This window comes from Sciurus carolinensis, chromosome 4, assembly GCF_902686445.1.
Source record: "Sciurus carolinensis chromosome 4, mSciCar1.2, whole genome shotgun sequence".
Taxonomy (NCBI): Eukaryota; Metazoa; Chordata; class Mammalia; order Rodentia; family Sciuridae; genus Sciurus; species Sciurus carolinensis.
Window position 1 is genome coordinate 168,950,066 of NC_062216.1, and position 27,910 is coordinate 168,977,975.

Below are 27,910 nucleotides of genomic sequence, written 5' to 3' on the forward strand. Positions count from 1 at the left end.
ACTCAACAGAATCAACTAATAACACCCAGCCTTCAGCAACACAAGGGAAGCACAGGATGTGTACAGATCAGAACACTGAACATCAGGTCATTGGGCGTTCATGCTCTGAGATCCTGGGTAAGTCACTCAACATTCTCAGTCCTCAGTTTGTTCATCTCAGTCCTCAGTTTGTTCATCTGTTAAATGAAGGTTTCTTATCAGGTCATCTTTAAGCTCCCATCCCAAACATTCTAGAATACCTTGCAAAACAGGCCTATGTTCTTTCTTTGCAAAGTCAAGTAATAATGGCATCTGTAAACATTTATCTAACCAGAGCAGCACTGCAGTAGGAGCAGGTTTTCTTTGTTGTTGCCTCCTGTTCCTCCCTGTGCTTCTATGCTAATTAGGCATTGTATAATCCTTCCAATTATTGTATTCTAATCCTGACATTTATCATTTGTTGATAGGAACTACATCAACAAATCATTTTATTTTACCTGTTTACTTCAAAAACAAAGTCAATAAAAATATCTGTTCAATAGTATTTTTTAACTTTAATTTGTGAATATTTTGTTAAAATGCAGATTCTGACATGTATTTTTGGGGTGGATTCAGGCTCCCAGGCAGTAAGGATGCCACTGGTTCCTGGAACATACTCTGAGTAGCAAAGTATTAGAAAGATATGGTCACAGTACCTGTTTGGGTAGTCTAATTAATATTAACATCATAAATTTTCAATACCTTACACAATCAAATGTTTCATAAATTAGTTTTATGGCATTCATTTGAGGAATATAATTTAACTGCTTTTCAAAAGAATACACCAAGAACAGTTCAGAAAAATCAAGGTTAATATAATTAACATTTTCATTCTTCAACAAAAGGGCTCAAGATTCTATTTATAAGAAAAGATGGGCAATATGAGTTTTGGCTTTCTGACAGAAAGTACATGAATTATTAAGAGAATTTTTCACACTTACCCTAGGGTCATAAAACAAAATACATTACGGAAATGCACTTTCAAATAATTAAAACAATTTTGTACTAATGCCATCATCTTATGCCTTAAAAAAACTGGATTATTCTTACCATCAAAAACAAAAGAATAATTGTGATTTTAGTTTATAAAAATTTCTGAAAGTTTCAAAATGAGAGTAAGTTAGTGTGCACAGGAAGTATCCACAGCTCTGCCAAGAATACGGCCTAACACAAACACTACAGAGATAAATTTCAATAAATCTTACAAAACAGAAACAAAGGCAAAAATGTGGAAGAGATTTATACAAACTAGTCGGAGGGAATAGCTTTATGAGACAGAGTGCCTCCTTATCAAGCACTGTTTGGTCAATGGAGCACTTTAACTGCCAAGATTCCAGATCAACAATTCTAGTTCCTAACCCCAAACCCCAGCTTCCAGCCATTTTCTTCCTCTTTAACCACACCTATTTATATGCATATCTCCCCCCATCCTCACCCACCCCCCCACACACACACAACTTAATATGGGCTTTTGTCTGAATACAAAAGAAAGGTGCACACTGCAGAAAATCAGAAAGATAAAGAAAAATCCAAGGGAAGGGAAAAAAAAAAGTTCCCTATGAAATACCAGTACCCAGAGACAGCTATCACCATTCTGGTACAGAACCTCACAAACAGTCTTTAGGATTACAAGGAGAAACAGAAAACATTTTTTCCACATCTTTAAAAAAACTTATGGTTACATTAGTATTTAATCATATGAAGTTATCATAGTTATTTAGATAATTTCATACTGCTGAAATTTAAGTTGCTTGTTTGTTTTATTTTTTCCTATTACAAATAAAGTAGTTTTGAACATCCTTATTTTTTAAAAAAGAAACATTTTAAAACATTTGTAAGAGTTGCCAAATATTGACAGGGTTGTACAAAGTTCTCAGAATATCCAGGAAGAAATTAAAAACTATCTATCTGCATGGAATAGTATTCAAAATCCTAACCACCAACTATAATAACAGTTAAAAAAAAAAAAATTAAAATAAAGCCTGTACTATGTGCCAGGAATTGTTATAAACATTTTATACATATTAACTCATTTAATACATATAATGAATTCCTGAGGTAGGTATTGGTAGTATTACTATTTTATGGATAAAGTAACAGGCACAGAGAGGTATGGTCATATAGCTAATTAGTGGCAGAGCTAGAGAGCTAGGAAATCTGGCTTCCAGTCAATTCCTTATACCTGTACTTCTCAAATTTGTGGTGTCAGGCCTTCTGATAGTTACTAAAGACTTGAGAGAGTTTTTTTGTGGGTCACACCTATCAATATTCATATTAGCATTTACAACTGAAAACATTTAAAATATATGTTATTTCTTTAAAATTAATATACTCACTATCTGATAGCACATTATTATTTTGAAAAATAACTTATTTTCTTTAAAAAAACAGTAAAGAGAATGGTATTGTTTTACCATTTTTGCAAATATCTAACATATGGAAATTAACCTTTTAGTAAATCTGATTCTGCACTCATCTATTCAGAAATCGTTTATCAGGTAGCTTTAAAAAACTACATTTCATATACATGAAAGGATACTGGGAAAGAAAGAAAGAGGAAAAGAAAGGTAAATAACTTTTTAGTATAAATATAAAAATTTTAGTTTTATGAAAGGTCTCAGGGACACCTGGGGTCTTGAAACCAAGCATTTTGAGAACCATTATGCTACAGCCAAGTGCCTCTACTTAGGCTGGGCTACACAAATAGTTAAAAGGCATGCTCTGTACCAAAACATATTCTAAATTTTTTGGTAAACAGTTTATTCAGGAACAATTAAGTGCCTACTGTGTGCCAAACACTCTTACACACAGAAGAAAAAGAGAACAACCTTCCACCACCACACTCATGAGACACGGTAGCCAAGAAACAAATGAATCACATATTCTGTCAAATAATAAGTGGTATGAGGAGAACTAAAGCAAGATTTTATAAAACAGGATGTGCAAGAAAGGCCTAAATGAAAAAGTACCACTTTAACAATAATGTAAGGGGCTAAGGCAGCAAGTCATGAAGCTACTCAGGGAACGACACTCCAGGCAGAAGGAATGACAAGTCCAAAAAGTCCCAAACAGGAGCTAAGGTGTCAGGGACAGCAAAGCCAAAGTGCCTGGTGTGCCTGGCCTAAAACAAGCAAGGGCAGGAAAGAGGGAGTGGAAGAGACAGGGGTCGGGGGAGTTAGGGGTGAGGGGCAGAGGGCACAAGACCTCAAAACTCATATGATAAAGATTGGGCTTTCCTGTCAAAGAGTGAAAGGTTCTGGGTGATGAGGGATTTGACCTGACTTTAATTTTAAATGGATCATGTTAAGTAAGTAGTAGTTAAAGTATTTGAATTTGTGAACTTACTCTGTTCCATTAAGCTGTTTTTGTTTTTGGTACAGGGGACTGAACTCAGGAGTACTTTATACACTGAGTCACATCTCCAGCTTTTTTTACGTTTTATTTAGAAACAGGGACTCGCTAAATTGCTGAGGTGGTTTTTGAGTTTCAGTTGCCTCTGTAAAATGTGAAGCTACAGATAGTGCAGAGCTGTTGTAAGGATCAAATAAGATAATACACACGAGACATGTTAAACTATGAAACACTGTAACATTTCACTACTGAGTTTATTTTCACTAATACAGTTAACTTCCTCTCTTCTAAGCCCTCTGTACTTACCCTACCGCCAACACAACCCATTTCTGTGACTTCACATGACATTAAGAATGCCCCAGACCTCTGACACCATGAGCTCAGCCAGATACTACCCTTTAGCTTTACAAATCAAAGAAAGTTGGGGTTTTGGTGTTCATGGCAGCTCAAGGTTTTTTATTATTTTTTCCTTATTATCACGAAGGAAATCTTATTAAAAATAATGCATGTGGTAATCATAAGTGAAATGCCAAGAAAAACAAGACTGTATGAATCTCATCTTTATTTCATTTGGCACTGTTTTAATACAGTTAAAACAGTGGTTCATGATCTTGACAGCTTGCCTCATACAAAAGGAAACAAAAAGAAGGTGGGGGAAAAAAGAGAGGAAGACAGAGATGAATTCAAATTCCTTTCATCTGAATCCTAACTCTAAGGGGACCCCAGATAAATCAATGAGTCAGAGAAGAGGCAGTAAGATGTAAGCCAGAATACTGATGACAACAGCTGTCTGTCTGCCTACCTGTCTTCTGAGATCATTGTCAAGGTATGAGATCATCCAGGTTAGAGAAGACACAGCAAGATGGAGGCCCAGCAAAGAATTACCACCCAACCACACTCCCCAGGGGGTGGGAAGTGGACACCCAGAACTGGTTTTTATCTCCACTTCTTAAGATGTGGGTTAGTCTGAGTAGTGACAGAAACCTGCAATGGAAAATCCCAAGGAGAACCAAGATTTCTGGGAAAAATCATAAACAGCCTCACATATTAGAGGCACCTGATAATTTCTTTGTAACTATGTTACAGAAGAAGAAACACTGACATGGGAGTAAGGGAATGAATTCTCCCTTCATCTCTACCACTAAGTAATCATGTGACTTCAGGAAATAAATTAACCTCAATGGGCCAATTTCCTCATCTTAAGTAAAGGGGATAGCAAGGAAATACCTAAGTTTCCTTCAAGTTCTAAAATCCCTTAAGCGTAAACAAAAGTATGTATTCTTTAAAGCCCACAATAGTTAGAATATTAAGAGATCCAAAAAACAGGTGACACTGAAGATTCTGTAGTTTTTCATCAGCTTTATAGACATCTGAGCAACACGAACCCCAACAGAACTGGGGGCTGGAGGACACAAGAAAGCTACCTTAAAAAGATTTAACTCGCTAGCAAAAATGGGCAAAATTTATCCACCCACAATTTATCCTTCTTGCTTTGACAACTTTATTTTTTATTAACTCTCATTCTCCTCTTTCCAGCACATATTATTCTAAAACATACAGTCAGAAGTAAACTATAATGATCAGAGAAGTGAACATTAAAGAAATCTGCAGGAATTAAGTCCACAGGCACCAGGGAATGAGAGAATTAGTGGACTGAAGAGACTTTTCAAAATTATTGAAGAATATTTTTTAACATATAACATGCACTTATACAAAATGTAAAAGCTTGAAAAGAAATATAGTTAAAACCAAAACGTATTTCTGAGGCATAAATCAAGAATACACTTAAAGAACTTCAGTGTGTGAGACTGCTCTACTTCTTGGGTTGGGTGGTAGGATCCATGGATTTGTGTCAAATTTTACATTATCTAATAATACTCTATATATTCTTTTATATTATGAGTATCCCCCTAATAATAGTACACTTAAAAGAGGATTCCGTTGTTTCAAGGAACAAAATGTCTCTTCCAGTCCCATCCTCCACCCCTTGGTCCCCCTTCCCTGAGGCAGTCACTGTTCCTGTTTCTTATGGTCCTTCCAGAGGTATCCTATGCAGACAAGTGGTGGGTGTGCACACATATGTGCACAGAAGACAGACAAAAAAAAAAAAAAAAAAAAAAAAAAAAAAACTCATTCTCTAACTGTGCCTCATTAAAATCAGGCATGCGTGGTGGGATCAGAGTTCAGCTAGGGAACTGTCCCAGTCCTTTTCTACTCAAGCAAAATGCCCCACTGTTGTAGAGGTGGAAGCTGGGAGGACTATACTGGCTGGACACAGCAACAGGGTCTTGCCTAGTCACAGTCTCACATATTAGTTGTCCAGAGCTGAGCCTAGCATGCCTCCATTCTAAAAGACACCAGAGTCAATGCTGTGCCCCAGTGTCCCTTTGACTGGTCTTCAGAAGTTCTATAATGTCCACCTTGGATCATACATTTTCTAATCATCATGACCCAAGTAAGTTTCTATAGCAGAATAAGGGCTTGATCAGAACACTTAGCTCTGCCTAGCAATATACAACACAGGCACACAGACAAGGCACACTGCACATTCTAAGATGCAAAAGAATTTCAACTTTGAAAGTCATCCTTTCAACAGCACCTGCTTTAGGCAAGGATTGCTAAAATCAGGATAATGGTTAGAGGCTTCATTTCTTAATGTAAGAACAGATCTCAAAATACTTTAAAGAAATCTCAATTTGTTTTTTTTTAGCAATCATCAAATAACAGTTCTTTTTTTTTTTTTTTTACTTTTGCCTAAATTCTTTTGTTGTTGTTGTTGTTGTTTTTATTGTAAACAAAAGGGACACATGTTGTTTCTCTGTTTGTACATGGAGTAAAGGCATACCATTTGTGTAATCATAAATTTACATAGGGTAATGTTGTTTGATTCATTCTGTTATTTTTTTCCCTTCCCCCCACCCCTCCCTCAATTTGTTTTTTAGATGTTGATGGGCCTTTATTTTATTCATTTATTTATATGTGGTGCTGAAAATTGAACCCAGTGCCCACACATGTGAGGCAAGCACTCTACCACTGAGCCACAACCCCAGTCTGAAATCTTGACTTTTTAAAAAGGTTTATGCCTATGTATTAAAGGAAATATACCAAGTCAAATTTCATAATTCTTTAAAAAATACTGAGTGTCTATCATATGCCAACATCAGAAGTCAATATACAAATGAATATAATGCCCTTGAGAAGCTAATGATCTAATTAAAAAGACATGTAGGAACTGGGGATATAGCTCAGTTAGTAGAGTCCTTGCCTTGAAAGCACAAGGCCTTGGGTTCAAATCCCCAGCACTGCAAAAAAAAAAAAAAAAAGTAGAAATGATAATTAGTATTTACAGTAAAGTTGTTACTGTAGAAAGGAGACTATACTGAGACAGGTTTCACAGAAAGGCAGCATCTAACTGGATCCAAAGCATCAGCAAGAGACGACCAATTTTCATTGGAAAACCTTACAGATACACAAGTATGTCTCACCAAAATTTCTGAGTTCCAAATAATGAATGAAAATTGTTCAACAGTACACAATATACCCTGAAACTTTGCTATCACATCCAGTATCCTAAAGTCTGATTTAAAGTAAAAATTCTGCATCTTGAATTCTGTCTAAAGGAATTTAGTTACTTTTTAAACATGCAATAGTAGTTTCACCTATAAAGCTTATATTCATGGAAGTACAGGTACTCTACGGCTAGAAAATCTATGACTCACCTACACATGGTCTAAAGTCTTGGCTTTTTATAAGAATCCCTGGCTTTTCGTTTCCCAAGGTTTTCATAACAGATGCTTTTCATTTCCTATCACAAGTGATTGCAGTGTGTTCCTCTATGGCTGTCCTATTACTCTTACAATCCAGTTTAAGGCTACTGTACTTCAGAACAAAATGGTAACAATCTGACAAAACCAAAACATTAAATTTTTGAACATTTCAGAACAACTCAAGACCTCAGTGTGTCATCATTTTTTCCTATACCCAGTTTCTTGCTTTTAAGAATATAAACAAAAGAAAGAAGTCCATGAACATGCTCTTCTTGGCAGATCTTTTGTTCCACCTGTATCTAACACCCTTGTTGAATTCATCCATACTTGTCTTACATACTATTGTCCCTTGAAAGTTTTATGCAAGTAGCTGGTCCAACAGATGGGTAACTAGCCCTGTCCAACGTATGTCCAGGGAAAAACAGTTCTTGAACAAGAAAATACTGAGTACGTCCCTTTCCATTTCAGGGCTCAAAACACTGAGACTACCAGGAGAAAACAATCTTTGCTATAGAAAGTTACTGGGACTGAGATGATCTGTAATTAACAAGGTGACCAAAGGAGGGAAAGGCAGTTCAAATGCCAAAATCTACCCCTCAAGATAAAAGTATGCACTTGCCCACACACAGCAGAAAACTGGGATATAGACAGGAGAAAAAAATCCAAGTTCATTTAACTGGGAGTCATTTCATCAAAGACAGATGGGAAACATTCAGATAAGCCATACTATCTTGTTTAGAACACAAAGCTCAACAGATTTGTGGGAGAAAAAGGCAAGGCAACTGAAACACATAGCATACATGAACAGAAAAATCCAACTAATAAGTGACTCATTGTGGTCATATTTGTAAAACCAGAAAAAACAAAATGATGGCAGTATCCTTCCAGTATGACCCTTCCCCATCCATAAGGCTTAACCTGACAATATCTGCTCCTGGCTTCCACTGATATATATCTGGGTCTGAAAACGTACTACCTAAGTGCTCCCCAAGGAGAACAGGGAGACCAATCCTGCCAGAACCAAGGAGTCGTCTTCTCCTTTAAGTAAGGCCAGTGTATGGGGAAGAGGTCCCCAAATGCCACTTATATGTATCTTTGAGCCCTGAAACAGGAAAACACTACAGATTATATTTTAGTAGAATTCTAAAAATAAAGAGAACATTCCCTATTTTTAGATATCTGACTTATAAGCCTAACAACACTAAAAGTAAGAAAACATTAAAAACTAACTGGAATTTTTAAGTGTTTTAAGAGACTCTTGAATTGGAAAACTATTTTTAGAGATAGAATTTCAAAATTCTTGCATTCTTTCTGTTGACTGCCTCTTTTTTAAACTTCCCCATCTGAAAATTTTGTTTCTAATCCTATATGTTACCAAAAGTATGTCCAGAGATGCTATATAAAAAATGATATACAAAGGTTATAACACAAAAGAGAAAGAACAGTTAAAGAAAAATTTAAAAGGTACTTTCACAAACACATAAAAATAGAGTATAGATTAGTCACTAAAGACTGTAATGCCAAAAAAAGACAGTAATGTATAAAACAAAAGCAATTTAATTATCTTTTATTAAAAGCAGTGTAATAAAATGATTAAAGAAGACAAATAGTTTTTCTTTTCTCAAATAGGTCTCCCCACTGAAGAGTCTTAGGATCAGTAAGCATGTAATTCAAAGTTATGTTTGAATAACTAGAATTTGCAATTAGAGGGAAAAAATAGGGTTTCATTAGCAATGAAAACCTGAAAATGTGTTCATTTTCTGGCTAATTTATGTTTTATTGTCCTCCAATCCTAGTACAAATATGCCCAACCTTTTTCGCAAGAAGCCTGTGGCAAATGAGATTTGCAGGAAATAAGGGAATTACCTGACTGTACAGCCATCATTAACATCTCAGGTTCCAGCAGAGTCATGACGGAGTCTTCTCAGAAACAACAGCTCACAAATATAATGAAGAAAGTCAAAGTCACAGAAAAAGGATGCTGTCTTCAGAGGCTATGGAAGGTTTTCACAAGTTTAATCTCATGCCTATGCTCAAATCAGACTGTGAAAACTCACTCCTTTTGGGGCAGTTAACAATTTACCACCCTTCAGGCAAGTCAAGATGGCACAGAGTTGAGTTACTGCCGACTGAGACCAACACACTCCACTAAAGACAAATGTGGTTAAGAGCAGTGAGTGAGCTCCTCCCCTTCCATTTGTCTCTAGTGGGAGGGGAAAGACACACAGAAAGACTTTCAGAAATGAGACAAACTGCATTCATTCTCTCTCTTTTTAAGATGAGAAGGTGAGTTTGTTTCAGAACCTTGCTATCAGAATGTGGGGTCAATGCTGTTTAAGGCAACAGATTAACAGAACCCTAACAATTCAATCTCATGAAATGATCTAATTACTGACCCATTAATGGGAGGTGGGGAGAGGATTAGACACATATTAAACATATACAAACAAATAAATAAATATGTAAACTAAGTACATTTTTTGGAAGAGAATTCCAACAACTTTTTCATCTGTGATATTTATAGATAACAGCCTAAGGAAGTTGATTATTTAACTACAGAAGCTCAACTATTTCTCCACCCCCACTCCAATTAAAATATCTGTTTCAAAAAGTCATCTGAATACATTCCGGAGCTATAATCTTCATTTGGATTTGCCAGTCCACTAAAAGAGCCCCTTACTTGCACCCATGTGAGACATGCTATCTGTCGACAGCTTACTGATGTGGACTTTCCTAAAAAGCTTAATGTTCGTGCTGGATATAGAGCAAATAGAAAGGCAGCTTCAATATATAAGCATTTCCCTCTCCTGATAATAAAACTTTAGTCCTTTCACTATCACAGAGCAGTTCAGAATAAGAACAAACAGGGTACTTTATTTTCCAATGAAAATAAAAACCAAAATCCTTTTAAACTACATGTACAGCAATTTTTTATTTACTCCAAATTAAACACTCATTCATTCCCTTTGTGGTACTAATTATAATCATAATAAAGGTATTAAGATGCCTTTTGGCAAATTTGATGGACTTTTAAATAGCTGAATGCTAGAAATCCATGTTTGGTCTGTTTATCTAGAATTCCTCAATCTTTCTGGTAAAGTAGCAGCCATATCTTGAAAGCCTACTGTTGTAACCTCAGTCCAGCAAATATTTTAAAGCTTACATAGTCAAACAAATGATAAATGAAAGCATTAGGAGAACTCAAAAGAGAACACAGTCTCCAAGTAAGTGAGGGCAATATTCTTAGAAAAGAGAAAGCAACACAGATTTGGGGTGGGGAAGATTCGGTGGAAGAGAAAAACTTCCTTTCTTTCTCCAAGAACATAATGTTTAAAAGAAGAGCTCTATATAGAACTGTGGGAATGACTCAACTGGCAACAGAGCGGCAGCCAGTGTGGGCTGCATGCTGCTCTAAGGCAGAAGCATCCTCACTGGTCCCTTCTGGTATCCAAGCTCTCTGACTATTTTATGAAAAATGGGTAAATTTCAACTCAGACTGCAAGGGAGTCTGATCAGAGGTTAGCAACTGAAGAAGCAGCATCCCTAAAAGGTTGGGTCATTCCTTTCTCCCTCTGTGGGCTGTACAATTTGCTGTGTGCGAGTTTTTCAAATGACACAAGTTCTCACAGTTTGATCCTTAGAGAAAAACACAGACAAGTTATAAGATTTCTGCACAGTAGATGGTAGGAAGGGCAAAGGGTTGTTTTTCTCTTGCCAAATCTCTTCTCTTTGGGAGAAGAGTGCTTGCAATGCTCTGTATGTCAATATTCAGCCCCACAGGAGATACTGACAGTTGTGGGGTGGTAGTAATAACAAAAGAGCACATTTCAGTTGATTTCACTTTTCCACAGCAAGTTCTTTAGGATAAAAGGAGCTAAAGAAAACCTATTTTTAAAATGAAAATCTAAAAAAGCAATCTTAAAAGAAGAAGATATAAGAAGCAACAGAATATTTGCCTTATTGCTCAGATTTTGCATTTACACTCACAAGCATTGGCAAAGCAACAGATTCATTATGAAAACAGGCTTTAAAACAGGGTTCACAATTCTAAAAGTTTGAATCCCCATGGTTCAAAACAGTGGAAGCTTCATTTGTACTGTTTTTGTGCAAACTGGTCTCATTTCAAAAAAAAACAGAACTAAAGTAAGCATTAACAAGGCCTCTGCAGCACAAATAAACATGATTTTCTTTTTTTTTTTTTTTTTTTTTTGTGTGTGTGTGTGTTTGTGTGTGCGCGCTGGGGATCGAACCCAGGGCCTTGTGCTTACAAGGCAAGCACTCTACTGACTGAGCTATATCCCCAGCCCTATAAACATGATTTTCAAACCAACATCACCAAGGGAATGAAGGACAGTGAACTTAATTTCCAATAAAATAAAAATTCTGCTAATAATTATTAGTTATTATTAATAAAATAACTCTAGCTAATCAACACAAATTTAAGATTATCTACAGTCTCTATTAGGAATATAACATAGCAGGATATTAGTAGAATTTTAAATAGTTACCTGTTTTTAACTGGCTGTTAAGAAATGCTTCTAACAAGGTTGTTAAACATAGCAATAATATAGCTTTGTGTTTAGCTTTCCCACCCTCACCCCACAGCTACCCAAAGACCTTTAATGTTCATAATCAAGAGAAACCAGTGAACTTTGTATACTAGTTGATCTTCCCACTGGATTTGTTAAGACTTTCAATCCTCTCCTTAAAATTTCCCATTTCCTATATAGAACAATTTCCTTCTGCATTTATCATGAAAAATTATTTTAGTAATAGAATATTGAAATTTTTCATTTAAAGAAAAATGCCAAGAAACATTTGAACTGATAGGTCAGAAAACTTCAGTTAAATTTTTTTTTGCTTTTTAGCATGCTAAATACACATTTAAGTTAAAAATCCTGTGTAATAAATTTAAGCACAACCACTTGTCAGTTTTGTATGCTAGAATAACAGTGTGTTATCTGCAGTGTAAGTAAACCATGCCATCCAATTCCTTTCCTTAAGGTGCACAGTAAATGTACAGATAATCATAGGCTACTATTTTGTAATGTATTACATTTCTTTTTTTTTAAATTTACTTTTTTTTGGGGGGGGGGTGCTGGGGATCGAACCCAGGGTCTTGTGCTTACAAGGCAAGCACTCTACCGACTGAGCTATCTCCCCAGCCCCTAAATTTACTTTTATTGTAAACAAATGGGATACATGTTGTTTCCGTTTGTACATGGAGAAACAGCATACCATTTGCGTAATCATACATTCACATAGGGTAACGAGGTTTGATTCATTCTGTTATTCCCCCCCCCCTTTTCCCACTATACAGTCCCTCCTTCCTCCATTCTTGCACCCCTCCCACCCCCCATTATGTGTCATCATCTGCTTATCAGTGAGATCATTTACCCTTTGGATTTTTGAGATTGGCTTATCTCACTGAGCATGATGTTTTCCAATTTCATCCATTTGCCTGCAAATGCAATAATTTTATTATTCTTTATAGCTGAGTAATATTCCATTGTATATACATATACCACAGTTTCTTTATCCATTCATCAATTGAAGGACATCTAAGTTGGTTCCACAGTCTGGTTATTGTGAATTAAGCAGCTATGAACATTGATGTGGCTGTATCTCTGTAATATGCTGATTTTAAGTCCTTTGGGTATAGGCCAAGGAGTGGGATAGCTGGGTCAAATGGTGGGTCCATTCCAAGTTTTCTAAAGAATCTCCACACTGCTTTCCAGAGTGGCTGCACTAATTTGCAACCCCACCAGCAATGTATGAGTGTACCTTTTTCCCCACATCCTCTCCAACACCTATTGTTGCTTGTATTCTTGATAATCGCCATTTTAATTGGGGTGAGATGGAACCTTAGGATAGTTTTGATTTGCATTTCTCTTATTACTAAAAATGGTGAACATTTTTTCATATGTTTGTTGATTGCTTGTAGATCATCTTCTGTGAAGTGTCTATTCATATCCTTAGCCCATTTGTTGATTGGGTTATTTGTATTCTTCGTGTAGAGTTTTTTGAGTTCTTTATATATTCTGGAAATTAGTGCTCTATCTGAAGTATGAATGACAAAGATTTTCTCCCATCTGTAGGCTCTCTCTTCGCATTGCTGATAGTTTCCTTTGTTGGGAGAAAGCTATTTAGTTTGAATCTGTCCCAGTTATCGATTCTTGCTTTTATTTCTTGTGCTATGGGAGTCCTGTTAAGGAAGTCTGATCCTAAGCCAACCAGTTGAAGATTTGGACCTACTTTTTCTTCTATAAGATGAAAGACCAGGGTCTCTGGTCTGATTTCAAGGTCCTTGATCCATTGTGAGTTGATTTTTGTGCAGGGTGAGAGACAGGGGTTTAGTTTCATTCTGTTGCATATGACTTTCCAGTTTTCCCAGCACTATTTGTTGAAGAGGCTATCTTTTCTCCACTGCATATTTTTGGCAACTTTGTCTAGTATGAGAAAATTGTATTTATTCCTCAGAATCTTAAATGGCTCCTCTTTCTCTATCTCTGTCTCTCTCAGGGTCACCCCTTACATTTTTTGTGTGTGGTACTAGGGATGAAACCTATGGGCACTTGATCATTGAGCTACATCACCAGTCCTTTTTATTTATTATTTCCAGACAAGGTCTCACTAAATTGCTAAGGCTGGCCTCAAATTTGAGGCATCTTTAGATGTGGTGGTGAATGCCTGTAATCCCAGTGGTTCAGGAGGCTGAGGCAGGAGGATAGCGAGTTCAAAGTCAGTCTCAACAATTTAGCAAGGCCCTAAGCAACTCAGCGAGTCCCTGTCTCTAAATAAAATACAAAAAAGGGCTGGGGGATGTGGCTCAGTGGTGAAGTGACTCTGGGTTTAATTCCCGGTACCCACCCCACAAAACAACAACAACAACAAAAAAACTTGAAGCATCTTTATTCTGTATATCTAAAAGTTCAACGTATCACCTGCCTTCTGGTAGCCTAAGACTCTATGGCTCCAACGTTAACCCAAATACCCTTGAAGAATACCCCCAGAGAAATAAGCTTGACCACTATGCCATCATCAAGTTCCCCTTGATCACTGAGTTGGTCATGCAGAGGATAACACTTATGTTCACTGTGGATGTCAAGGCCAACAAGCACCAGATTAAAAAGTCTGTAAAGAAGCTCACTTCATGAAACTGACGTAGCCAAGGTCAACAACCCATCAGATCTGACACAGAGAAAGCAGCATATGTTTAACCAGTTCCTGATTATGATGCTTTGGATGTTGCCAACAAAACGGGGATCATCTAAACAGAATGCAGATGGCTAATTCAAAATGTGATTTAAAAAAAAAAAATTAATTTGTTCTAATTAGTTATACATGACAGCAGAACACATTTTGACATACTGTACACAAATGGAGCACAACTTCTCATTCCTCTAGCTGTACACGAAATATGTAATTTTTTTTAACCGTTAAAAAAACTAATCATCATACTGAACATATAAGACTTTATCCCAAGATACCTGGCGTTAGGTAAAATGAAAACACCCAACATGACCCAGCACCAGGCAAGTCACTACAGGTCCTGGGCAGCTTCCCTAATCTGTGATCACAGTTTACTACTGCTGAGAAGCCCAGTTGAGACCTGCAATCTTGGGAGAATCACACACTACTACAGGTATGTTACTCTTTGGCCTTAGGATAGAAGAAGGCTATATTTTCAGGTCACTTTACAAGATATAGCAATAAATGTTAAGAGTTACAATAACCACAAATATGAACAGCTGTGTCATTCATACTGTACACCTGCAATACTGTCATTATGCACAGTGTCAACACCAGTGGGGGCACAAAGACAAGGAAGGATGACTCAGACTAGCACTATCCCTGACCTCAAGACCCCTATAGTGAAGCCTAAGATAGAAAATCTCTAACAATTTAAAAAGGGAAAAAGAGAAGTGCTAAATTAGTGTACAAACCAAACCATGAGGTGAACAAATATAAAAGAAACAGCAATTGATTCTAACTAACAAGAAACTTGGATTACTTCTTACAGAAAGAATGAAATGAGCTAGCTCTTAAAAAAATAAAGGCACCAGAGTTTATCGGGTTCCTTCTGAATTCCCATCTCTACAGACTGTATACCCATGAACCATAAAATGAAGTCAAAAGGAATCAGTCTTGACTTAATCCAGCCTCTTACCCGGAGTACTGAGCACAAGGAACATGTAAGAAACTCCTATACAAAATCCTGACAAGTAGGTGCTGGTCTGTAAGTAGAACACCTGTGGAAGAACCTTAAAAATAATGTTTTACTAAGCTAAGAAAATTAACTGCATGGTCAAATATGAAATATCCTGTGGCTACAAACATTTGGGGAAAGGTTCCTCTTCACTAGTAACTAAAGAAACACAAATTGAAATGAAAATCAGCGAGTTTTTTTGTTTGTTTTGTTGTTATTTATAAATGAGATTATCAATGCTAATTAGTGAATCAGGCACTCATACAAGGCTGACAGGAATACAAACTGGTAGGCAACTTGAGATATAACTGAACAAGGTATTTCTCAAGAGCCTCAATTTTTAATAAGGCCTACAAAGGACAGTGTGGCCTACCCCCTAACTAGTCATTTCATATCACTGCCTCCCCTCACATGCTGGAATCCTAATTCTTTTGTGCCAATTTCCCCCATAACCTTTGCTTGTACCCCAGCCTTCACATGCTATTCCTTCTTTCTCTTTGGTAAACCACTGCTTGTGCTTTGGTCCTCAACTTAAATCTCTATCCTCTAAGAGGTCTTTCTTGACCAACCCTTTACCTACTTTAGAACTGCCACACAAATCTCTGTTATTCTGTTATTACAGAATTACTGTGCTTTTTAAAACTGTGCTTTTTATTATTGTGCTTTTTTTAAAGCAATCACCAAAGTTTGTAACTATGAATTGGCTTATATAACCCTTTGTTCAATCTTTTTCTCTGTCACGGAACTGTAAATTCTATGACAAAATTCTCATCTGTCTTATTCATTTATTAATACTTAGTATTAAACTGAAACTCACTAGACACTGAATAAATTTTCAACATAAAAATGGTCAAAAACCTTTAAGTCAGTCTCTCTACTTCTCAAGAAATAACCCAAAATGCAGAAAAGGCTTTAAAAGATGTTCATCCAAACATTAATGTGTGACAAATAGAAAATGGTTCAAAAGTTCAATGGGGGAAAGATTAATTAAATGATGGCACAGAACAGAATGTTACACACTGCTTGAAAAGGCTACTTATAAAAATATTTCAATGACACAGGAAAAATCTTAAGCTACAATGCTAAGTGAAAGAAACACGACACAAAATTGGTTCCACAATACTGTGAAGAACATAGGAGGGAATATGCCATGTGCTGACAGCATTTTATCTTTGGGAGATGGAATCGATCAGATATTGTTTTTTTTGTCTTGTTTTTGTTTTGTTTTGTTTTGTTTGAGCAGGGATTCTACTTGCTCTCCACAACTTTTACTAAATAAGAATGGGAAACTGATTATCTACAAGTACCGGGATGAAGTAGGTTAGGAAATTATTTAAGTCACATTACATACAAAATCATTAAATTAATTGACATGACTAAGATTTGGGCATTTTTAAGTGAGAACTAGTCTATAAAATCTAGTCTATAAAATCCTTGAGACTTCCTGAAGAACACAATTAAAAATTTCTTTTTCTTTGCCCAGGAATATATTGCTATTTGGATCAGAAACTGCCCACTCAAGATTTCTACTTCTCCCGGCAATTAATTAGTACCTCCTGTGCAAAACTGCAGTATGAAAGGTGCAGTGCTTCCCTTTTCAGGAAAAACAAAGCAAAACCAAACTTAAAAACTACATTATCTGCCATTTCCCACCCAGGCTGTGAGAAACATGCAAAAACAAATTATTACTTCCTAAATCTTACTCAAAGGAGGAGAAAAACCACTATGAAAGGGGAATAAATATGTCCTCTTCACTCCCATCCTCCCCTGCTTTCTTTCTTTTTAACTTTTTTTTCAGTTGCAGATGGACACAATACCTTTAACTTTTTAACATATATATATTTTTAGTTGTAGATGGACAAAATACCTTTATTTTATTTTTATGTGGTGCTGAGGATCAAACCCAGGGCCTCACGCCTGCTGGGCAAGCACTCTACCACTGAGCCACAACCCCATTCCCTGCTTTCTTTCCGTCCTATAATGTAACTCTTCCCAACCCACCCAGTACTGGTGGAGGTGACAAACTCGTATCACTGTATCACTATCTTTTTCAGAAAAATACATGGGACTAGGGGAATTTTTTTCAAAGGTAATGTTTTTTTCAACAGTATATAAATATATGAAACATCTAAAAGTAATTGGAAGGCTGTTGGGCCTAACGACACGTTAACTAACTCAGGCTGACTCCTTACTCCCTGGCAAGTGAGCAAGATCAAGGCCTTAAAGGCGGTTTCAAAAGTAAATGACGATAAATCGGAGCACCATCAGGGATTGGTCAACAACAGTTCCGCAAACGTGATCAGCTCATGCTTGCCATATAGTCCTATGGGACTCTCGCCTGCGTGAACCTCCCTGCCTCGCTGACCTTTAAGCTGATTGGTTCCCACCTAGCCACCACCCTACATAAAAGCTGTGTGACCTCCTCAATAAACGATGCATCTGATTGTCCTCTGCCCAAAGGGCTGGGTGCAGGCGGTCAGTCGGCCCTACCTTTCCCGGTCTGGCCTTGTTGGGGAGTGCTCCCTTCCCTTGTAGCTGGTCGAGAAGAGCAAGGGGGCTAAAGACCCCGACAGAAGGCTGGGAGTGTACCTCAGTAATAGAACACTTGCCTAGCATGCTCAAGGCCCTGAGTTCCATCACCAGTGCCACACACACACACAAAAATACATAAACAAATGAAACAAAAGATGTGTAAGACCACCAAAGAGAAAATTAGAAAACCTCACTAGGAAAACTAAGAGAAAATCTAAATATATGAGAAAAATATGCCATAGTCACAATATAATATTCTAAAGATATTAATTCTTCCCAAATTGGTTTATAGATTCATTGCAATTCCAGTCAAAATCCCACAGTGATTTTAAAATTCATATGGAAATACAAAGACTAGTCAAGGAAAACACTCATAGGGAAAAGAATATGATGGAAGGAGTTATTTTTCCCACATAACAGGGCTTAATACAGTTATCAAAACTAAAACTATAAAGTTATTGCTGAGTATGGTGGTGTACACCTGTAATACAGCAACATGGGAGGCTAAGAAAGGACGATCAGAAGTCCAAGAACAGTTTTAGCAACAGATAAATAGTGCATCCCTTTGCAACTTAGCAAGACCCTGTCTCAAAAAATGAAAAAGAAAAGGGAAAAAAAAGAAAAAGAAAAAAAGACTTGGGATGTACCTCAGTGGTCAAGAGCCCCTGGGTTCAATCCCCAGTACCAAAAAAACAAAACAAAACAAATACCAAACCACAAAAGACAACTGTGAGAGGTTTTAATGTAGGCAAAGACAAATGTATCAACAGAAGCAATCAGCAAGTTCAAAACCACATCCACCCAAAGGTAAGTCCTTTGTAAAAGAGGTCACTCTCCTGATCAGTGGGGAAAGAAGAATAATTTCAAAAACTTGGAATCTGTTTGGGGAAAAAAATTAAATTGGACCCTGTCTCACCCCATACAAAGCATTATTTCCAGAAACACAAGACACAAAATAAACTAATTATAAGACTTGAATACACAAATTTTTCATCCAAAGATTCCACAAAGAGGGTTGGGGATGTAATAGTGGCAGAGTGCTTGCCTGCCATGAGAAAGGCAATCTGTAGAACCACCCAAAAAATAAATAATACACACACACACACACACACACACACACACACACACACACCCCATGAAGAAAAGATACAGAAAAACCAGCAAGGGAAAAGATGTCTATAACACATTTCATTAACAAACTAGCATTCAGTCTATTTTTTAAAACTCCTTTTATTCGGGCTGGGGTTAAGGCGCAGTGGTAGCACGCTCGCCTAGCACACGTGAAGCCCTGGGTTTGATCCTCAGCATCATATAAAAATTTAAAAAAAGGTATCATGTCCACCTACAACTAAAAAATATATTTTTAAAAAAATCTCCTCTTATTCAATACGAAAAAAAAAAGACATTAGAAAACAATAGCAATAGGTTTAACTCACCACTTTACAAGAGAAAATCCAAATATTTGATAAGAAAAAACACTCAACCACTAGAAAAAGCACAGTAAAAATCAAGACTGTTGTAAGAGATCTTTATAAGAGATCTTCAAAAAAGTCTCACCAATTCCAAGAGTTGGCAAGAATATGGGGCAGTTTAAATTTTCATACACTGCTGGAAGGTATGTGACTGGTATAATCACCTAGTAATGATATAATCAAATAAACTTCTAGTCCTAAGTACATGTGCACATGCACTAGGTTACATGAAGGACATGCACAACAACACTGTACTAACAGCCTAAAAGTGGAACAACCTAAATGTGTACCAGCAGAATAATTTTTACAATTATGGGATATCCAGGGAAGCATTCCCTATACAGCAACGAAAATAGATAAAATACAAGTTATTTACAAGTTGAATGAATAGTTGAATAATAGTTATATACAAGATGAATGAATACCACCTGTGTTAAATAAAAGTGTCATATAAACTTCAACTAACCTATACTGTTTAGGAATGAATATAAAGTTGGTATAATAAATTATTTTCCATTATGATACATTCATTAACTAGGAGCCAGAACTCTGTGAGTTCAAAGGGCTGGATCATCAGAGGGACAGTTTTTCCAGGCTTCTCCAAGCCTAGGCTGGACAGGATCCTCAGGCAGACCAAATATACCTTTCAGACCTAAGTGTTCAGCTTCAAAGAAGAGTTTTTTAAAAAAAAAAAAAACATGCCTTGAAACTTCTTACCAACTTCTAACTCCATCCTCTCAAAACACAGTGTGGCATACCCATTCAAGAAAAAATCCATCCTCCAACTCCAGGGTTCACTCTGTTCTACAACCCCACACTTTGCAGGATTAGAATCTTCTCAAGTGATTTTTCATGTCTGCTTCTACCCAAACCTCTATATAAATGACTGTACAAAGACTGAGTGTAAAATCTAATTATGATTTTCTCCCAAGCACATTCAGGCTCTTCCCCCCAGGGCTGAATACTGACAAGAACAAAATTTAGGAGGCAGGTAGAGAAAGACTGCAGCAAAGGGTCTGCACAGAAAAGGAAGTGAGTGGCTAGAAAGGTGGAGTGAAAAAAGCTAGAGAAAAGGTAATGTCACAGTTCTCAGTGGAGGAAGCTTATTTCAAGTCTGAGGGACTGGCCAACCATGCCAAATGCTGCAGAGAGGTCAAGTAAAATAAAAACCACAGAGTGCCTACTCCCTCTACAATAAAAAGAATGCTAATGAGTGGCAGTGGCAGTTTCTGAAAACTGGCAGTGACAGAAACCACAAAACAGTGACGTCTCTGAGATATGAAAAAGCAGAGAAAGTACAGAGTCTGAGGAGCTGGAATGCAAAGGGAGAGACTTTGGTTAATTTATATGCTAAGGGGAAAGTTCAGAGAGAGGGTAAGGATAACCCAATACCTCAGCCCAAAACCAATATCTGCCTTCTGTTTCACTGAGATGACTCCATTGACACAAGATTAGCACCCATTTTCTCCACTTCCTGTTCAAATAGTAGGAACCTGTTTGTTGTCATTGCCTTCACTGTCATTCCTCCCACACCCAAGGAATGCTAGTCCCTCCTCCTGCCTAGGGAAAAGTCAATACCTTAGAATCTAGCCTCACATCTCTATGGGAACCCAGCTCCATCAATTAAACTTTTTCTTCGTCTCTTCTACCTTTCCCTGTGGATTAACTCTTTCCTCTTAGTTTACAGTAAGCCTAAGAACCTGTCATTTGGAATGGAGGAGATGAAAATTACAAAATAAAAAGAACACACAAAATCTCCCAGATGAGCTAGGGATGCAGTTCAGTGGTAAATCTGGATTAATCTCCAGTACCACCACCACTACCACCCCCGGCCCCCAAAAAAAACAAAAGTCAACAGTAAAATGGACAAATAAATTGAATTACAGTATATCCACAGAAGGGATTAATTATATGACAATTAAAATTAATTATAGCCACAAACAAATCAACATAGTTGAATTACAAAATTATATCAAAGAAGTCAACAAAATACATGTAGTATGATTCCATTTACATGAAGTTTGAAGTCAGAGACTTGTTTACCATTTAATCTCTAATCTTAATTAGCAAAATTCCCAATAAATGTTCAATAAGTACTTGCTGAATTAATTAACTTATGGAAAGAATGAGGTGGGAGAAGCAGAGAAGCAGGAAGAAAAATTGAAAAGCAATTACAGAAACACAGGCAGAAAATGCAGGGCTTATAATGATCACCTAAACTTACCACTATTTCTCTATTTTATAAAAAATATTAAGATTCTTAAAAACCTTCAAGAGACATGAAATAAAGAATCTATAGCATTAGAAACATACAGATCCTGGTTCAAATCAGGCAATGAAATAATTCCACATGATCTCACCATTTTTCCGCTCACTAAGTGGAGGCAAGTTGGGATTTCTGCCAGGGTGAAGGCCCAGGGTCAGCTCGGGCTGCAGGGAAAGCTCCTGTAGTTCATTGGCAACAGCTTCGCTCTGGGGGCTGGGGGCCGCAGACAGGGACACGAGCACAGGTTCATCATCATTTTCGCCAGCCCCTCCTCCGTCCAGCCCATTCACAGCAATGACGGAAGGGGGCAGGCACACCACACTGGAGAAATCCACTTTGGCTTTCGTGATGGCAACCTGGAAATGGAAGAAACAAAGTTAAGGTGGTACCATGAAGAAACCACACCATTGAGTATATGCTGAATACTAACATTATAAATTATATAAGTGGCAAACCCCCATTATTCTTAACAGCTTTTCGAAGAGTAAGCTAGCACTATTACTAAATATGCTCACAAAATGCATACATTTCAAGTCTCACCGTGTCCTCCCTACTAGTTCACTTGGGAGGACAACATACAATTGAAATAAAAACACTGTACAAACGTAAGTTAAAAGGAAATACTGGGGCTGGGGCTGGGGCTCAGTGGAAAAGCATAACAAAACACAGAACAGGGGTTTTGTCTGATTGAACTATGGAAGTTTTTTCTTTCTTTTTTCCAATTTATTTTTAAATCAACAAATTGAATTGTATGTATTTATCACGTATACATTATACTTTGAAACACATATGTCAGTTTCCAGTCTAGAATTTAAGAGGATTGACAGTTTCTACCTTGGATTCCGGTACCCTTTGCCCCTTGTAAGAAGTTCCACTACCCTATTTTCTTATAGATTGTAAATTCTCACTAAAATGCTTACGTTGCTTTTGTGATTAAAAAAAAAAAAAAAAAAAAAAGCTATAGTTCTTGATCTATAATTCTTGATTTCCTGGAAGTTCCCTACAGACTATAGCAAAGGCTTTAAAAACCAACAAAATATCACCCAGCCATAAAATTTTTAAACGGCAGTTAAAATTAAAAGACCATTAAAATCTATCTTCATGTAAGGCAACAGTGCCCCCAAACCTAATTGCAGTTCTAGCTTATGTATTTCATAAATATAAATGGACTGGAAAAGGTTCAGATAAGAGTAATGAAGACAGGAGGTGACATTATGAAGAAATAAAGTTAAGAAGGAATTTCTACTCATTAAAAAAAATGGAAGAAAACATGAATGAGACAAGTTCAACAGAAAAAAATCAGGAATCAATATTCAAAGAGGTAGTATGGAAAAACATTGGGAAAAGGGTTTTTTAATGGGTTTGAGCAATTTTAGGAATTCAAAGCAAATGTCTACTAAGAAAATCCAGAATCTAACCTTCAAAGAATTATTTTCCATCTTGACTATAATTTATCATTATTTAAATAATGTCTCTGTGTATGTTGGAAAGAAAATTATACAAGTAATTTAATTGGCTCAGTATTCTCTTTGTCTTTGATCCTGAAAGAGCATGTTTGCTTTCTTTAACAACTTCTGCAGACTAAAAAAATGTCACTTTTATGAAATTTATGAACCCCTTGAAACCTGACCTCCTTCAGACAGCAGTCCTCAATACTTTTCCCCACCTTATCTATTTCCTCTCTTTTTATTTACAGACATTTATTATACTACTCTTTCTACATTTGAGTATGTTTGGTAACATTCTTATAATATTTTATTCAAAGTAAGATTATTTCATAGAACAAAGACTTAGTAAAGCATAATATAAGGGTGCCTTAATCTCAATTTAAGAAACAGACCAGAAAAGTATAAACACTGGCAAAAGAAAATGGAGAATACTTTAGCATAAAATATACATACTGATTTATTTATCTAGCAAACAAATTTCTCTACTCATTTTGAAATGAGTAAAAGGAGAAAATCCCAGTAAACTGTGACAATCTATAAAACAAGCTCCAAAAATGTTGAGGGCTAGCCCTAGAGGATTAGACCCCTCCTACCAATTCCTTATTTACTGTAAAACTTACATCATGTTTTAGTATTGTGAATTCATAATTCTACTGAATCCAAGACCAAACTTTGTTTTTCATCAAAGGATCACTAACCAATTTGTGGGCTGCCAGTTCACATATGATCAGTAGCAGCCAGAACAAAAAAAAACATGGGGGCAGGGTCATCTCCCACAACCCATCTGTTCCCTCTCTTGTTGGCCTGATTCGCCTCATCTTTCCTCCATACCACCCCACCCCATTTTGGGGCTGCATGCCTTCTGCCAGCACAGAGCAACATATGTAACCAGAAGCAACAGCACAAAATGTGTTAGGGAAATGGAAGAGCTCAAGCAGACAGTTGATAACTCTCAAATATAAGTACTAGACGACTAGCAGGATCCTTTATTATGACTCATGACAGGACTGGTTTCACACAACCAAATGGTAGGGCTCTTCTGAAGGTGGAACAGTTTTTCTGAATATAAATTTTTCTGTATAAAGACTGTTTTAATCAATTAATGAACTTTCTTCTAACTGGGCAGCTGTTTACTTTTATTCAGATTTATTTTCAATAGAGTAGATAAATCACGAAAACTATTAGTGTCTAAGCAGATGCTTTTTTATGAATATATATAGATAAATATATATGTATGCAATTGATATGAAGGAATGTGAGAGCTGGATAAGTGTTTCCTGACAGTCTATTACATATATATTAGGTACCTACATCCCAAAGAAGATAGAACAAGTGTTTTGTTTACAGTTCTTATAGGTATAGATGATGCAGCACTGAATATTATGGAAAACCGAAAACATGATTAACTAACTGCTCTTACCTCTGTCACTACCACCCCCACCATCTTCAGATGTCTTTAAAACTACTCAGTACTTCTAAAAATGGCAAAGAAAAAGCCTTCCTGATTCCTCTTCATCTTGGAGATCATCTAAAAACAAGGAGTACATGAAACAGAAAAATAAATAATCCATCTCAAAACCATGGAAAGCGGGGCTGGGGTTGTAGTTCAGTGGTGGAGTGCTTGCCTCGCACACGTGAAGCAATGGGTTCAATCCTCAGCACTACATAAAAATAAATAAATAAAATGAAGGTATGTGTTCATCTACAATTAAAAATTTAAAAACAAAACACTGAAGGCACATGAAAGAGTAATGTGGCAGACAAAAGATGGCTGCAAAGTCGAACACCTCCCCCTCCCAGTCTCTTCCTATCCCCTTGAATCTGAGTTGGCCTCTACCTTGACCAACAGAGTGTAGTGAAAAGAGATGCTATGTCAGTTTCCAGTCTAGAATTTAAGAGGATTGACAGTTTCTACCTTGGATTCCGGTACCCTTTGCCCCTTGTAAGAAGTTCCACTACCCTAACTACCTTTAGAAGAGGTCTCAAGATGACAGAGGAAGGGAAGGAGTCCAGTTGAGTACAGTCTTATAGATCCTTATAGATATCCTGACAGGTGTCAGGCATATGAGCAAAGTCACACAAGCCCAGTCACCTGCTAAATGCCAACAAGTGGTACCCAGTTCACATTATGTTGACCCAGATTAACACTTAAGGACAGAAGAATTTCCAAACTAAGTCCTGCCTAAATTTCTCATCCATAAAATTGTGATATATAATAAATGATTTCTCAGATTTCTCAAGAACAACACTGTAAATGCTGGTGTGGCCCTAAGTAACTCAGCAAGACCCTGTCTCAAATAAAAAAATTAAAAAGGCTGGGAATATAGATCAGTGGTAAAGTGCACCTGAGTTCAATCCCTGGTACCAAAAAAACACCAAAGGAAAAAAACAACTATAATGCTTACACAGCCTAGGAACTATCAATTAAATGTGAGGGCATTCCAAGTAATAAAAATTTTACCTCCCAAGTAACATTTTCAGAAAGTTTTCTGTACTACATTCCACCAAAACTAGGGAATTAACAAAGATAAAAACACAAGAGAATTGAAGCGCAGAACTCCAACCTGGGAGAAAAAGAAACACAATTCCCAGAATGAAAGTTGTACAACCAGGGCAAAACTCAAAAGGCAGGCCAAGAAAGTCACAAGCACAAACCAGAGCAAAAACAAAAGGAGCTCTAGGAGGAAACCCTTCACAGTACTATGGCTAGTTGATTGACTTTTTGTTGGTGGTGGTGGCAGGGGGGACTGACTGAACCTGGCACACTTTATCATTGAGCCACATGCTCAGCTTTTTTGTAAATTTTGAGACAGGGTCTCCATGAATTACTGTGGCTGGTCTCAAACTTGCAATCCTCCTGCCTCAGCCTCCTGAGTCTCTGGGATTATAGGTATGAGCCATTGTGTCCAGTCAGGGTGCAATGGTTTGAATGTGTCACCCAAAAGCTCCTGTGTTGGCATCATAATTCCTGAATTCACATGATAATAGCATTTGGAAGTGGGACCTCCAGGGAGCAATTAGGATTAGATGAGGTCAGGATGGTGGGGCCCCCATGATGGCAAGCGTGATTTCCTAAGAGGAAGGGACCTGAAGTAGAGCTCTTGCTTTGTCTTGCCATGTGATGCCCTCCACCACATTTTGATGCAGCAAGAAGGCCTGCACCAGATGCTCACGCCATGCTCTCAGACTTCCCAGCTTTCAGAACTGTGAGCTACATAAACTAATATTACTATAAAATTATCCAGTTTCCAGTATTTTGTTATAGCAACAGAAAATAGACAAGGTCAAGGGATAAAAATCTGATAAATTACCTAAAAGGTTTAACCATGTAGAAAATTGTATTTGAGGGCTAAGGATGTAGCTCAGTGGTAGAGTGTGTACTTAGCATATACAAGGTCCTAGGTTCAATCCCTTGCATCACCAAAAAAACAAAACAAAACCAAAATGATATTTAAGGCTTGAGACCCTCAAAAAGTACAGATAGAATTTACTGGCACTTTTAAAGGAAATTAAGTAAAAATTTTATTACAGGCAATTATCAACTCCAGAAAAACAAAAAAACTATACAAGAAAAGGAAAGGCGGGCTGGGGAGATAGCTCAGTTGGTAGAGTGCTTGCCTTGCAAGCACAAGGCCCTGGGTTCGATCCCCAGCACCCAAAAAAAAAAAAAAAGGAAAGGCAAATAAAACCATAATAGACCATTATGCTAAGCAGTGAACAATATATATTTATAATAATGTCAACATTGAATTCAGATTTAACCAAAAGCTATAATACAACTTCTTTAAGAAGATGCCAAAGGGGATGAGACAACTAAATTTTCTTCTACTATAACAGTCAGTATATAAGGTCTAGAATTGCTTGCTATTAAGAAACCAATGTAGTTGGGTACAGTGGTACACGCCTGGTACAGGGACATCCCAGGAAACCAAGGCAGGAGGATTGCAAGTTCAAAGTCAGACTCAGCAATTTAGTGAGGCCCTAATCAACTTAGTAATACCCTGTCTCAAAACAAAAAACAAAAAAGGGGTGGGATGTGGCTCAATGGTTAAGCGCCCCAGGTTCAATTTCCAGTAACCCCAACCCCACAAAAAAAAGGGAAGGAAGGAAGGAGCCAATGTATACATAGATTTGGAAACATGGAAGAGAATACCAGAAGAGTTTTAAAGGTGACTGCCTCTAAGTAGTAAGACTGGAGTAGGGGAGAGTCAGACTTACAGATATCCATACAGTTCTCAACTAAGTGGCAAACCAATGGCAATAGGAATCATGATGCCAAAAATTATGTGGTCTTTGAATACTTCAGGTTTTCAGTTCCTCCTCATTCTACTGGGAATCAAGTCCTTCAAGACTCTCCTCTTCCCACCAATAAAATGGATAATAGTAACCACACAACACTACCTCTCCAATTACAACAGTACAAGGCCCTTCTCTACTGTTTCATCTCTTACCACTCCCTTTTACATACTCCAGCCACATATACCTGTTATGTTGTTCTGTACCTGCCACAGTTGAGAACAGCTACTAGGGATGCAGAAGCAAGAGGATCAATTTTTAAGCCAGTCTGGGCGGCTTAGCATGACCCTGTCTCAAAACAAAAAATAAAAAGGACCGGGGATGTGGCTCAGTGGTAGAATATTCTTGAGTTCAATCCCCAGTACCAAATGAATGAAATGAACGAACGAACGAACGAATGAATTCAATTAAATATAATCAAGGAAGAGATTTTCAGAAAAGTACACAAAGACACACACACCTACCAGACATGGTGGCACAGGCCTGTAGTTCCAGCAACTTGAGAGGTAAAGGTGGGAGGATTTCTTTGAGCCCAGGAGTTCAATACCAGC

At 37.2% G+C, this 27,910-nt stretch overlaps 1 protein-coding gene across 6 annotated transcripts in view; it reads right to left on the reverse strand.

Annotated features, from left to right (window-relative positions):
• Mrtfa (myocardin related transcription factor A) overlaps window positions 1-27,910 on the reverse strand; it is a 176,479-nt gene that overhangs the window by 77,449 nt on the left and 71,120 nt on the right. For 3 of the 6 annotated variants that reach the window (XM_047551423.1, XM_047551422.1, XM_047551424.1), the window contains exon 2: window positions 21,710-21,971. In XM_047551423.1, the coding sequence (XP_047407379.1) occupies window positions 21,710-21,971 (262 nt within the window). Of the gene's footprint in view, window positions 1-9,002; window positions 9,131-21,709; window positions 21,972-24,483; window positions 24,592-27,910 lie in introns of those variants that run through there. The other 3 variants (XM_047551427.1, XM_047551426.1, XM_047551429.1) reach the window with 2 other exon arrangements.